At 40.5% G+C, this 14,497-nt stretch overlaps 2 protein-coding genes across 2 annotated transcripts in view; one reads left to right on the forward strand and one right to left on the reverse strand.

Annotated features, from left to right (window-relative positions):
• Window positions 1-8,340: 8,340 nt before the first annotated feature.
• Window positions 8,341-9,369, reverse strand: LOC149179405 (uncharacterized). The gene has a single exon (XM_089422455.1). It carries the CDS (start codon window positions 9,367-9,369, stop codon window positions 8,341-8,343), a length of 1,029 nt encoding a protein of 342 aa, XP_089278581.1.
• Window positions 9,370-10,671: 1,302 nt separating this feature from the next.
• Window positions 10,672-14,497, forward strand: part of LOC149179406 (universal stress protein A-like protein) — a 104,513-nt gene continuing 100,687 nt past the window's right edge. The window contains exon 1 of the mRNA XM_089420650.1: window positions 10,672-10,954. Coding sequence (XP_089276776.1) covers window positions 10,783-10,954 — 172 coding nt within the window. The 5' untranslated portion in view covers window positions 10,672-10,782. The remainder of the gene's footprint in view (window positions 10,955-14,497) is intronic.

Below are 14,497 nucleotides of genomic sequence, written 5' to 3' on the forward strand. Positions count from 1 at the left end.
GAATGATGGACTGACATCTGGTGTATTCTATGAATGATCAACAAAGGGTGCATCCGTAGGTGGATTTACACAAGGAAAATCAGAGATGGTGGAATCACCAAAGATGTTAGGGAAAAGTGGAGGAGACGCGGACAAAAGGAGATCATCCTTCGCGCGTGGTTTGATGTTTAAGTTCCCAGTCATACTCATCGTAAATGACAGCGCAGGTTGGTTGTGCAACACTAACTTTGTCGATGGATTGATCCTCGTTCACAACAGGTGTAGAGTCTGGAACGGAAGAACACAAGACAATGTAATCCAGAGGATCAACATAACACGAAGACAGAGGTTGTGGTAGCAAATGCATGTGACAATCCATTTGCTTCACAACCAAATCTGCGCAAAAATTGAGAGAAGTGATGCTAGTAGTATATGACAGTTGAACAGACGTGTGTGCATGTTCTCCCACATCACTTTGTGGTGGTGGAATTGTTTGATGAGGTGAGGGTGGACAATCCCTTGTGACAGCGACTATGTTCGTCTGTGATTGCGCAGCTCCATCACCGAAGTATGTTGAGCGAGGTTTTAACTTCAACTTCATCTTGGGATTGACCGATTTATTAAGACAATATTCAAATCCGTCCCAAGGAGATTGAAACTTCATCTAGCTTTTTGGAGCTTGAAACTACAATACACAGAAGCGCTGCCAAAAATTGATAGGTGATTTTTGCAGAGTCTTCTGTTGTTTTAACAGTTTTTTGTTAGGAGGTTCTGGAACAAAATGATGGAAAGTAGATTCAATGAGATCAAAGAACTGCTGAAGTGAGTGCATGCTGCCAGGTGGCAGGTTGTTGCACCATTGTTGTGGAGATTCGTGAAGTGTGCGTGAAAGCAACAAGTTGGCCTCTTCATCAGAGAAGTCATATGCATCATCAATAAATGCATAGAAGTCTTGTAAGTACTCAGGCCAGGCCACTTCGCCTTCACCACCATACGTGAATTCCGACAAGAGATCAAAAAACTCCCTCGTGATGTCACGATGTTCGGCATTAGAGAAACATCGCGGAGGGATGAGCCTAACAGTATCGATGACGGATATGAGAAGATTCAAAACAGGATGTAAGGGCTCAAAATTTCATCTGGCCCTCCTTCTAGCACCAAAATGTTGACGGTGCTGGACCCGCCAACATGTCAAGGGATCTTCTCGGTAAGAAGTCCTAACTAGACCTCAAACCGTTTGGTTTAGGAGTCCCAACAGTGGCTCATACGGTATCGCCTTGACCGTGGTTGTGTGTAGAGGCAAGCAGAATGTCCTTGTTGGTAGCAAGGGTGTGACCAGCACAACAAGGCAAGGAAGGTGTATGAAGGGTTCTAACACATGGAATGGGCAATGAGTGCGCCTCTTAGAAACTTGTGGAAACACACAGCTTGAAAGGGAACACACGAGCAAAGATACATCACAAGCTGGAAAGCAGGTTAGCTAACGATCCAAAGTGATGGTTAAACCAACAACACATCTTAATAAGATTCATACATACATATATAGAAAGAGTCCATACGTACATGCATAAGAAAACAAATACATATATCATTAGAGTAACCAAGATAGCTGAAATACAATAACAACATATGCATGAAACGTGTTGGTTCTGTTATATTAAGAAAGTGAAAGTTCTAATCATACACACAACCATGTCCAACTACTAGTCTCGACAATGGAACGTTACAGTCACTGCCGCCTGTTCCTCCAAAGAGTTATACTATCTCTGAACTGTGGAGAAGCCAAGGTTCGTTACAATACACTCCAAGCTTTCTCTAAGATACCCCTATAGGAAGCTTGGCTCCCAAAAGTTTGTACAATGAGTTATGAGGTTCTATAAATAGCAAAGGGTGGGGTGACCCTTGACATTCCCCTTTGTGACTCGTCACCTACCCTCGCGACTCTTCAACTACTACATGACTGTTACATTCAACTATCGACACTTAGTCTTTCACTTTTACAAGATGTTACATTACAATTAGCACATGTACCCATGTGAGACAAAATAGGCTTGAGCAAGCCATACAATACACTACTATGACTCAGACAACTGTGGGAAGACCAACTCTTCAACATCCTCGTGATGGTCAACGGTAGCAAACTGATGTCAAGCTTGGTAGTTCATGATGGTGTCCGCGTGCTCAATGGTGACATCCTACTGAAAGCGAAGTCTTGCTTCCATTGCATTCGGGTACACTGATTTGGCACCTTTGTCCAACTCGTTTGATAACATGCACATCATAGTCTTGAGTGCAGCCGGACCAACAACATACTAATGCATAATGTTTGCGTTGATCTCCAAGTGTGTGTTGGTGGCTATGTGCATCAACTCGTCGAAGTACATGTTCAGCTCCAGTTGGACTTGGTTCTTGTCTTTGCCTTGGTGAGTGTGCCAATGGGTGGGATCACATGCGTGCACACAATGACATCCATGCTACTGAACACCCGTGCATGCGATCGTCAACACCGCTCACCTTGTCTGCTCTGTGCCAGCTGCTGGGATGGGTCTATAACCTGTATGGCGCAGTTTCATCAGTCTGTGCATGTTGCACCTCCTGCTGTATCTGTTCCTTCTGCGCTTCCTTCTCTGCTCTACGTAGCTCTTGTTCTTTCCTAAGTTTTTCGCTTCAACTCCTGTAACTCCTTCTCTGTTTCCTCCACCCTTTGTTTGTCTCTTTTCCTTTGCGCGATCCTCTTGTCGCGTTCTCACCTCTTAGCCTCAATCTCCAAAGCTTCTTTCATCACAAGTGGATTTGCTTTGAACTTGCAGCTTTGCTCCACCTTCGCGCTGTCAACAAGCTTCCTCTTGCCTTTGTCGTGCGCAGGTCTGCTACCCTCTGATGCTGCCGATGGTGCTGCTCTCTATGATGCTGTGACCATTTCATCTTGATATCCTTGTCTATGAAAAACTTGGTGTCTTCATAGATAAGCAAGCTCATATACACTCACTCAACTGCATCTCCAGTTGCGCTCTCAACGATATCCTTTGACCCTGCTCCCTGGGAGGCCATTGTGTTTGTGCTACTGAGAAGCAGATGAACACCTGTGATACCTGGAGACATAACAACACTCATGGAAAGAAATCCATCAGTTGAAAACCAAAACAAACTTGAGGACTAACTTGCAACATACCTGTATGACTGATTGTGAAGATTATGCAATTTCGACAGGGAGGTTGGGAGACTGACTACCAAAACTACGGAAGGTATAGTACGGGCTGTCAGGAGGTTGACTGAATACTGGAAATACACAATGCACAGTCCAGCCTGGCCTGCTGAGGACTGAAACCGCGGAATGCATAGTTTCAATCAGCAAGGACATGCAAGCCCAGACATTGCATTGCGCAATTTTCTAGGCCAGCAGGGCACTACCTCCCAGAATTACGCAATGCAAGCCTAGAGGCCAGTGCTGGCCAGTTTTGTGCAGTTTCTGGAGGGAAGGCAAAGCCTTCACTTCCAGAAATGCACATTTCTGTCCAGGCAAGGCAAGGTCCAGGCCAAGGCAACTGAGACCTGCCGACGGGCCACTAAAAACATGAAAGGATTTGAATGCATGGCAAGACTGAGTGTAAGCAAGAGTGAATGATCATGCATGCAAACAGTGAATGCATGATTCATAAAACGAGAACGCATGCATGTGTGTGAAAATAGTCGCCGCAACGACGACCATTAGTGAAAAATAGTGTCATGCATGCGACAACAGTGAGATGCAAATAAAATTGAAAATATGCTTCTACAAGCTAATATACATTAAAACGACAACAAACGCTCAACAAAACCAAACAAACAACATTCATACAAAGTGAAATAAGAAAAGCGACAAAAAAGCAACAAATGACTTGAAAAACAGACTTACCCAGAAACAACTGAGCTGAGTGTGTCGAAGACTCCTAAATGTGTTGTGGGATGTCAGAGCTGCAAGATTGATGTGAGGAATGAGCTCTACAGCGCTCGACAAATGAGTTTTGATAGGATCGAGGTTATGACTTGCATGCCACAAATCTAGGACAAAGCGACACTTGGAGGGAAGTTTCTAAAACGATCTTTCCATGTAACCTCAAGCTGCTAAAAATAGATCCCTAAAATTTAGGGATGCCTTTTGCATGTTTCTTTTTGCTATTTCGGGAAAAAGCAGCCCATGCATGCAAATCAGGATTGCTCAGTCCTGGAGGTAATCGGTTAACTTGAAGGCACATGCAATAGTCTACAAGCCTATGAAAGGGATTTGCGTAGTTTCTGGGCTAAGCAGGGTTGTTTGTCCCTTAGGCATTGCACAATTTCTGGGGTCACTGCCTCTCAGAATTGCGTAATTTTTGGGTTGAAGCCCAGTGTCGGGCTGGATTATGCAATTTTCTGAGGGAGGGCTGCCTAACTTGATTGCGCAATTCTAGAGCTCAGCAGGCAGCCCAACAAGGATTGCACAATTTCTAAAAGGAACGTTGGTTCCCCTCTAGAATTGTGCAATTTTCAGAGTGAACATCTTAGCCAGAAAATTACCTAAGTCTGAAATGACAACCTTTGATGGGAGACAAACAAGTTGACATGCACAGGTTGGCATGCCAATGAAACTCAGCTAAAGCCTATGTACTTGACAATGCAAGACAAGCTGGTAAGGATGGTTGGCAGGAAGGCTCCAAAACGAAGCTAAGGCAAAATTTTGGAGGGTGGTTGTAGCCGCTACAACAAAATGCATAAATGGATTCAACACCAAGAAAAACCCTTTGGGCACTTGAATTATGTAGATTAAACAATTTAAACTCAAGTTTTTAAAAATCTCGAATAGATTTAGATTAAAATTAACCAAAAAAAATGTAGTGAAAAAGGTCATTTCGTCTATAAGTTAGACTACGCCTTTTTTAATTGGAGAAGACTCATTATTTTAACTTAAGGCCTTTTCACTGGAATTCACCAAAATCGGAAATACAATTTCAAGATTTTTTGTTGTTCAAAATACATTTTTGAATGCATAAATGGATTCAACACAAGGAAAAACCCCTTTGACACTCGAATTATGCAGATTAAACAATTTAAACTCAAGTTTTTAAAAATCTTGGTCATATTTTTATTAAAATTAACTAGAAAAAATGTCGTGAAAGAGATCGTTTTGTCTATAAGTTAGGCTACACCATTTCGTCTATAAGTTAGACTACGCCTTTTTTAATTGGCGAAGGCTTCTTATTTCAACTTAAGGTGGATGAGGATCCATTGAAATTTTATTTTTATTTTTTAATTGTCTGCCTAGATTGATTCTCAAGGAATATGCTCAACATATGCCTAGTCTTAATGCTTATCAACGACTCTCGTGTGTTACAAAGTTTGTTAGGTTGCATTGACTTTTAATAAATTTAAAAAATTTGATTCATGATACCAATGTGTAGTGCGTTATAGAGTTTGTTAGGTTGCATTTTTTTTTTATTTTTTTTTTTATTTTTTTTTTCAGAAGAAAAAAAACCATATATATTATATTACGGGAAATATAATGTCCATGAATACAGCATAACCGAATTGCCTGGAGACCCACGGCAAAAACCGATAAAAACCATGTATGAGAGAAATGTACAAGGTTTACAGATGATCAGATGGGTGGAGCAGTTAGTCTCACAACAGAAAGAGACCAATAAACTAAGAAATCTCCATATGGACCATGTGTAACCAACAGAGCGAGAGCTCCATAATCAGAAAAATCCAAAAAAAAACATTGATGCGCAGCAGCAATGACGACCACAAGTAACAGTTCTGTTCCAAATAAAACATTGATGCGCAGCAGCAATGACTACCTCAAGTAACAGTTCTGTTCCAAAATAAACATTGATGCGCAGCAGCAATGACGACCTCAAGAAACAGTTGGAATAGAGATCCCTACATATCAGGGGAGACAGATGAATCTGTAATCCGCAGCAGAATAGAAGCAATAGGAGTTCTGAGGTCTTGAAAAGTACAATTATTTCTCCACTTCCATAAAAGCCAGATGACCATGACAAACATAGAGCGTAGGGACAAGCATTGCTCACTCCACCACCTGTAGCCCTCCTGTACAGAAGAAAAAACGCGATAAGGAAAACAAAAGGATATAGACAATTCATACCAGATTTTCAGTGTCTGAGCACATTGGAAGAACATGTGAACATTGGTTTCATGATCCGAGAGGCACATGGAGCATCGTCCCGGCCCATTCCACCCCTTCTTTTGAAGTACCTCCCAGGAGAGGTTCCTGTTGGAGAACACCAGCCATGAAAAAAGAGTGCATTTGAGTGGGCAAGACACATTCCATAGTGGCATCGGAAATTTTGAATCCGCAGCCCCAGGAAGGCCTTCAACCATGACAGAGTAGATGTCCTTCACCCTAACCGGCTGAGATGATTTTGATATGGCCCATACCAATTTGTCTTTGTTGCCCATGCGCTGGATGCCTTTATTTGATAAGTTCTGGGTCACCGAGGCCCATATCTGTCTCAAATGTGGAGGAAGCGGTAATTCCTCCTCGCCAATCCAAACAGGAGAAGAGGAGGTCCATTCTTTAATCAGCTTTTCCCAAGTGAATATACCTTTTGCTTGGAGGAAGAGAGAAAGGCTTCTTGGGATCAGAAGCTCCAGATTATTGACAATGGGGTCGATGCCAATGAAGATACAGGATCCTGAATACAACCTCCAACGGAGATTCTGAATGAAAAAAGGAATAATTTTCCTGAAACTATTCCAAATAGCCGAACCCGATTTCAAAACAAAAGAAGGTCTCCGAAACCAGAACTCCAGGCTGCGTCCTTTCAAATATCGATTTTGGATAATCTTGCTCCATGGCCCGGACCCAAAAATACCCCTGTAAAGCGATTTGCACAGTAAGGCCCTTCCAAAGATTTTCATGTTAATAAGACCCCAACCTCCATTAATCATCGGCCTCGAAATGATATCCATTTTGACCAGGTTTATCTTTGATTGAAATGATTTTCCTCCCCATAAAAAATTGCCCGCAATGGAAACTATTTTTTTTATAATGGAGGCCGGAAGATGATACAGATGGGACCAATAAACTGATAATTGAGCTAAAACTGACTGAACCAGAATGAGTCTTCCGGCAAGAGATAGAAATCTCGCTTCCCAAACAGAGATTTTCTTAAAGAATCTGTCAGTTAGCCAGGACCAATCCCGTGAACCATATCCTTTTGCCTTCAGAGAGAAGCCCAAATATTTGAATCCGCTCCTTATAGAAGACTGTGGAATGCCAAATAAATCAGCGATCCACAAGACAGTGGCATCATCAGAATAATTGTGGAACAACATTGATTTAGCCTTATTAATCACCAGCCCAGATGCCGATTGGAACCTGTTGAGAATATCCTGCAAACACTCCCATGATGCTCTACACAACATGGCAACGATGAGCACGTCATCGACAAATAAATTGTGAGATAAAGATATATCTTTGCATATTCTTACCGGCCTGCATCTCTGTTCCGACACCGCTTTCCTTATCTGATTGTTGAGAGTGTCCATCACGAGAATGAATAATAGAGGCGATAAAGGGCAGCCTTGCCGGAGGCCTCTTTCAGCTTTGAAAAAACTGGTTGGAATACCATTGACAATTACAGCATATTTGACATTTTCAACGCATGCCATAATCCAGTTTATGCATGGCGATCTGAGACCAATCTTTGCCAACAGTATTCGAAGGAATCCCCAGTCGACGCAATCATAATCTTTAGTCAAATCTATCTTCAGAATGGCAGCATCAATGTTTTTTGAAATGATTGAGAAAAGACATTCCTGGGTCATGGCCACTGCATCCAGAATATTCCTGTCCTTGAGAAAGGCATGTTGATGATTTATAATATATAAATTTAACACCGGCTTTATCCTTTCTGCAATGATCTTGGAGATGATTTTAAAAAGGATATTACATAAGGCAATCGGCCTGAAGTCATTGAAAGACTCGGAACGGTCTTTTTTTGGGATCAGAGCGATAAACGTGGCAGTGATGGCGTTGTTTATGTTTCCAGATCTCCTTGTGGCCTCGACCATCCCAAGCAAATCTTCTTTGAATAAGTCATAAAAATGAGAAAAAAATTCGATGGACCAACCATTAGGGCCGGGACTTTTGTCCTTCTTAAAAGCTTTTATAACCGCTTGAAGCTCTTCCTCTTTTATAGGACTGAATAGATGATCATTTGCCTGTTCGTTGAACATAACTGGCATGAGATCCACTGCCCATAGGGTGCCTGATATGTTGTTCTGACGCCGAGAGTATTGTTTCTGGAAGAAGTTGACCGCTTCCACAGAGATGCCTTGTTGAGAGGATATAAAGTCACCCTTTTCATCTTTGATATGCTAGATAGAATTAATACTGCGCCTTGCGTTTGCAACTTTATGAAAATATTTGGTGTTACGGTCCCCCTCTCTGAGCCAAAGAGCCCTGTTCTTGAGGCGCCATGTTGCTTCCTCCTCTTGCAAGATCTTTTGTTTTGCTTTTTCTAATGCTGTAATATAGGTTCTTTTATCAAAAGACATGCAATCTGCACTGGTTGAATTGAGAGCAGAGTATAACTTCCTTTTAATGTCTGCCAACTGCTGACTGTTTTTTTGTTTCTTGCGAATCTGCCAATCCTTCGAAATCACCTTTAGACTCTGAATCTTCTCTCTGAATGTGGAGAACAGGGCCGAATCCGATTCCTTAATTTCCTTCCATTTGTTCCTGATGATATCATTAAAATCTTGGTTCTCCAAATGAATTCTGTTGAACTTAAAAGAGTAGCCAAACCTGGGAGTCACTTCTTTCCATACCAAATAAATGGGCCTGTGGTCAGAGGAATAGTCAGCCCCCGTGTAAGATATCGGCATACCCCAAGCTTCAATAATTTCTGATTTGATCACAAAGCGATCCAACCTCTTAGCAATAAAGGCGGTCCCCAGTCTTTTATTGTCCCAGGTGGGCATTCTTTTCCTTTGCGGAATGTCCACCAGATTCCTGATAAAGAACTCTTTTCTGAGCCTTTCTCCCAAAGGATCGAATCTCCTCCCATCACCCCATACTTCATCAGCTTTTAATGTAACATTGAGATCCCCTGCTAGCATAAATGATTCCATATCCAATAACTCCGAGTCAATTAACCTCTCCCAAAAAGGCAAACGATCCCTGCACGGAGCATATATATTCAGCATGTTAATGGAAAGAAGTTGGCCTCTGACAGTTGCTGAAATGAGAATGCCTGCATAGCATTTGAATGCTTTTGCCTTTATCCATGAGGGATCCCACAGCACAGCTAATCCTCCTGATAGGCCAGAGGCGTCCGTAGCAACCATATGCCAGTATGGGAACATCCTCCTGAAAAACGCCAAAGTGACAGATGCAGAATGCATTGTTTCTTGAATGAAAATAATTTTGGGGCGGGCCGAAAGGAAAATGTTCTTGAGCGCCAGAAATTTGGGGCCGGCACCCAGGCCCCTTATGTTCACTTTTAATAAATTTTAAAAATTAGATTTCTGCCATGTGGCTCCCCACATACCAATTTCCTAAGGATTTGAGATTATTCCAATTCTAATAAGTTCATATTCTAATTAGATGGGGAAATTAATATAAGCAAATTTTATTTAACAAAATGCTCCATTTTACAATAAGATGTGTAATTTTTTATTTTTTTATTTTTATTTTTTATTTTTTCAAATTAAATTAGATTCATGCCATATAGCTCCCCGACCACCAATTTCCTAGGGATTTGAGATTATTCCAATTCTAATAAGTTCATATTCTAATTAGATGGGGAAATTAATATATAAACAAATTTTATTTAGCAAAATGGTTCATTTCACAATAAGATGTCTGGCTCCGGACCACCAATTTCCTAGGGATTTGAGATTATTCCAATTCTAATAAGTTCATATTCTAATTAGATGGGGAAATTAATATATAAGCAAATTTTATTTAGCAAAATGGTTCATTTTACAATAAGATGTTTATTTTTTTCTCAAGTTAAAATTGACCCATAACTTTTTTATACATGGCTAATTAGATAGATGTGTACATTGGTAAGACATTCTTCTTATTACAATAATTTTTTTGTTATATTTATAAAGCTTTCAGCGACGTTAACGACCTTAATATTTTTAATGTGATTATACTAATTATATTATTTTTAGAAAAGAAATTCATTATATTTATAAGTGTGAATTTAAATGTTTGAGACTTTAACAAGTTAAGAAATTTTATTGAAATTTCAATTATCATTTAAAAATATATATATATATATATATAATATTTAAATCAAAACTTTATTTTTCAATCAATTTTGTTTAAACTTAATTATAACATATTTAAATTATTAACTCTATACCATTAAAAATATTCCATTATAAAAAAAAATCATTTATGTATTAAAAATAATAAAAATTCAGAATATCACTAAATTACTTTAAAATAAATAACTATCTAATACTCAAACATTTACAGTCCACCTTTCTAATACATCCACCTAGAGAGAGAGTCAACCATTACTGTGGATTGAAAAAACACCCTACTCTTTAATCGAAATTTCGTTAAAAGGTAAAAACAATGGAACAAAACTGCGCCAACTGTTTTGAGTCGTAGTCCAACAGTAATTGATTTCCCAGCAAACGGGTTTTCGACGTTGAACTCAATTACTATTCCTCAAATAGAGTCCTTTTTCTCTTGAATCATGGAATTGGTCAGCCGGATAAATTGGCTCATCTCCAAAGGTATCAGCACATTTGCTAACAAAGATATTAGACGTTTTCAGCAGGGCAAGGTCAACGAGGATGGCAGAAGTGAAGAAAATAATGGTGGCCGTGGACGACAGTGAATTCAGTAATTATGCTCTACAATGGGCTTTAAACAACCTGCATCTTTATGGAAGCGCTGTTTCTCTTGTGATATTTCACGCTCAAACAGTGGTAGCCTTCAACATCGCTGCACCAATGGGGATAACAAGTATGTTTGTTTTTCCAATTATTGCTTTTATTTCTAACCTATCACCTGGATTTGTTCATGGAGTGCACAGCTTAGCTAATAAGAATTGATATATTTTTGCATCATTTAAAATACTTTTATTTCTTTTTTTCCCAATCAATGGGTCTCTACATGCATGTGGATAGCATCATAGGCAAGCTGTCAGCGTGGATTAATGTCTTCATCTCATCATCTCTAGGATTCTCTTTGGGCACTTCTGAACAGCTGAATTTCCAATAACCTCATTGTTAACAATCAATTAAATAAATCTGGTGTATTTAAATCTTTGATATATAAACAAAATGCAGTAGTCTCACAAGGCTTCAAATTTGCTAGGAAAACCATGGAAATTCTGGCATGATTTTGATTAAATTTGGCTTAAATTTTTGCAAATTCAAGTTACACTTGTCAAGCTTCAAGATTTTAGGTGCTCCTAGGGTTTTTGATGGTGCTGAATCTATTTCTACCATCAAAAACATGATTCAAACACTCTTACTGCCAGATTTTTTGAAGAAAAAATTGCCGGATTCCGCCGTGGTAGACAATGCTTAAACAAAAGTAGATAATAATAGACTATGGAGTAATGGAGTAGTTTTAAGTGCGACTTTTTGGAGTTTCTGGCTGAATCCTGGCGGGAATCCAATGAAAAAATTTGTGGCCAAATCTTAATTTGTGTTGTTTCAACTGATTTTTTTGACTGTGCATATGGATTCAATACCCTCAAAAACCTTTGGGCACTTCGATTGTGAAGAGTTCTCCTGTGAAACTTGTTATTTCAATGAATCCCCGTCAGATTCTAGACAAATTAGATCGGAAAATAAATCAGAAAACTACCAAAAAAATCGCACTTAAAAACTACTCGATAGAATACATCGATAGAATACATGGATAGTATGCAACATATAGGATGCATATCCGGAAATCAGTGGTTCTGCTCCAGACTTTTTACTCCAACTTCTGCAATCATGTTGGTCTCTGATTTTGATTTTAAATTTGAAACTCAGGTCTGAAACATAACTTCATCTTTTCTTAGGCACCCACAGTGTCGTCATAGGTTGGGAAGTCTACATCAGCCACTTATGAATTTGGATTTTTAATCATCATGGTCCTGCTACTTACAATTTCGCTCAAATGGGTCTTACAGGTTTATGAAATTCAGTGAAGTGTTCTAGCCTCTAGGGCTAGGTCAAACGCTGCCATGGTAATTTGTGATCTTGCCTTCAAGGCTTTGATTCCTCGTATTCATGAGCTTATGTGTCCCATCAGCTGCCCCTCACAGATCATGCTTAACTGTCTTTCACAATTTCTTGCACCCATCTTTTATCCTTCCCTTCTTCCCCTCAAGATCCCCCGGATAGCACCTCACACTACCATTCATTTTGATCATTCCTATTCTGCCACCTACTCTGTTCACCTTTCTTGGCTTATTCCTATCCCTCGCTTCTTTTCCCTTCCCAATGTTGTTTCCAATTTTGATTTCTTCTCTCATATTCTTTGAGAAGCGGCTCTTAACTCTTTTCCCTACTCCATCCATAACCCCGAGTTTATTTGTTTTGCTGGGTATTGCCGTATGGAATATGGATGACTAAATCTATGCACAAACGTCTTCACTGCTTATCATCCGGATTCCGTAGGGAGTATTGTTGTTTGCCGTATAAAAGAAACTGAAGTTCCTTATGTCAAGAAGATTGGAACTAATTTCGATCCTTCGTACCTCCCCCAAGGCCTTTTGGCATGCTGTCCTTCTAAAAAAGCCTGCCTCTTAGTGTTGATCCTCAATCTAGGGTCTCTCGAGCTGCCACACTCTATGATATTACTGACCAACCCTCTTCCATTCCAACTTCATGTTGTTTATTTACTCCGGAGAATGTCGGGGGAGTTAATAAGGAATTGAGCACTACCAAATTTCGGCCTCCTGAAATTTCGCTGTCCTGAAATTTCAGTCATGTGGAGAGAGAGAGGCGCAAAAATCCGTACCCAATCAATGAGGAGAGAAAGAGAGAGAAGTGTGAAGATGAGTGTGTCCAAATGAGGCTAAGTCACCTTCTATTTATATGCAACGTTGAGGATGAATAGACGTGACTGTTGGGCTTCTGAGCCTACATAAGTTTGCTGGCCGACCTTGACAATTTGACCATAATCAAAATAAATTCATAACTTCATTTGTACATGTCAGAATCGGATGATCTTTAGATCAATCCTACACCTCTCGGAGAGAGGAATCCAAGAAAAATATCAGCTGTCATAAATAAGATGACCCATGTGGAGTTTGGACCTAGTTGCCAATTTTAATACTCCCTCTCAACTAGGGAGAACTCCATCTGCTAATCCATCTGCCAATCTGTACTATCTCTGCCATCAATGCACTGCTCTGCATTGTTGAACTATGAAGAAGAAGAAGTGATCGAGAATGTATCACATTCTCTACTGACCCGAAGACAGTCCCAATCAAAGGAGAGTGTGTCATACCGGTCTTACTGACTCGAAGTCAGTTCCAATCAAAAGAGAGTGTCTCATACCACTCTTACTGACCCGAAGTCAGTGCCCATTGATCCTAGATCAATATCAATCATCCTAGCATAGGGAGTATGGTAGTACACGATGCGTCTATCGGTAGTACTATGGTCCCTATCCTCATTTCCCTACTCATTGGCCAGATGAGAGGTACTTCTCATGAGTCCCAAACTACATGGGTAGGATGTCTTAGCAGGAGAAGGATGAACCACTCATCTTGCCTACATGTCGCAAAGGGGTATCACAGGGGAAGGCTGAACCACTCACCCTGTACACAACAAACCACTAGGGGAAGGCTGAACCACTCACCCTATGGTTGCTCATCGCTCCAAGAAGCCCCAAGCCCGTTGGAGCTCCTAGAGCTCAATGTCCATCTCATACAAGACTCTCATAAGAGGGTCTCTCCACGACTCCAAGTCGTTCTCGGAAGGCCAAGAACTTGAACTTCCCCAGGGGCTTTGTCAAAATATCGATGACTTGCTCATCAGTCCCAATGTGGTGGAGCCTTATTGGTCCTTGTTGTACCATATCCCAGATAAAGTGGTACCTGATATCTATATGCTTGGAGATATCATGAAACACAAGATTCTTTGATAATCGGATCCCACTCTGGTTGTCGCAGAGGATCACAGTGGTATGCAGCGCATGTCCAAACAACTCACTGAAGAGCTTCGTTAACTAGACAACTTCACAGGAGGCCATACTAACAGCTATGTATTCGGCCTCGGCAGTGCTCAAGGCAACCAATTTTTGCTTCTTGCTCATCCAGAATATCGAAGCAAAACCCAAAGAAAAACAACATCCAAAAGTGCTCTTGCGATCCACCACACTGCCAGCCCAATCAGCATCAGAATAACCATGCAACCTCACATCTTCGACAGTGTATCTCAGTGCATGAGTGATTGTGCCCCGAAGATATCTCAGAAGATTCTTGGCACCAATCCAATGTATATGATAAGGCTCAACCATATATTGGCTCAATGTGTTAATTGCAAAACGTATGTCTGGACG

The sequence above is a fragment of the Pinus tabuliformis genome, chromosome 4_1 (assembly GCF_031772625.1).
Source record: "Pinus tabuliformis cultivar Carrire ecotype Pingquan chromosome 4_1, CPIR1, whole genome shotgun sequence".
Classification (NCBI taxonomy): domain Eukaryota; kingdom Viridiplantae; phylum Streptophyta; class Pinopsida; order Pinales; family Pinaceae; genus Pinus; species Pinus tabuliformis.

Excerpts from the sequence above, each read along its gene's own strand:
- LOC149179405 (XM_089422455.1), bottom strand. The coding sequence starts at position 9,369 with ATGCATTCTGCATCTGTCACTTTGGCGTTTTTCAGGAGGATGTTCCCA.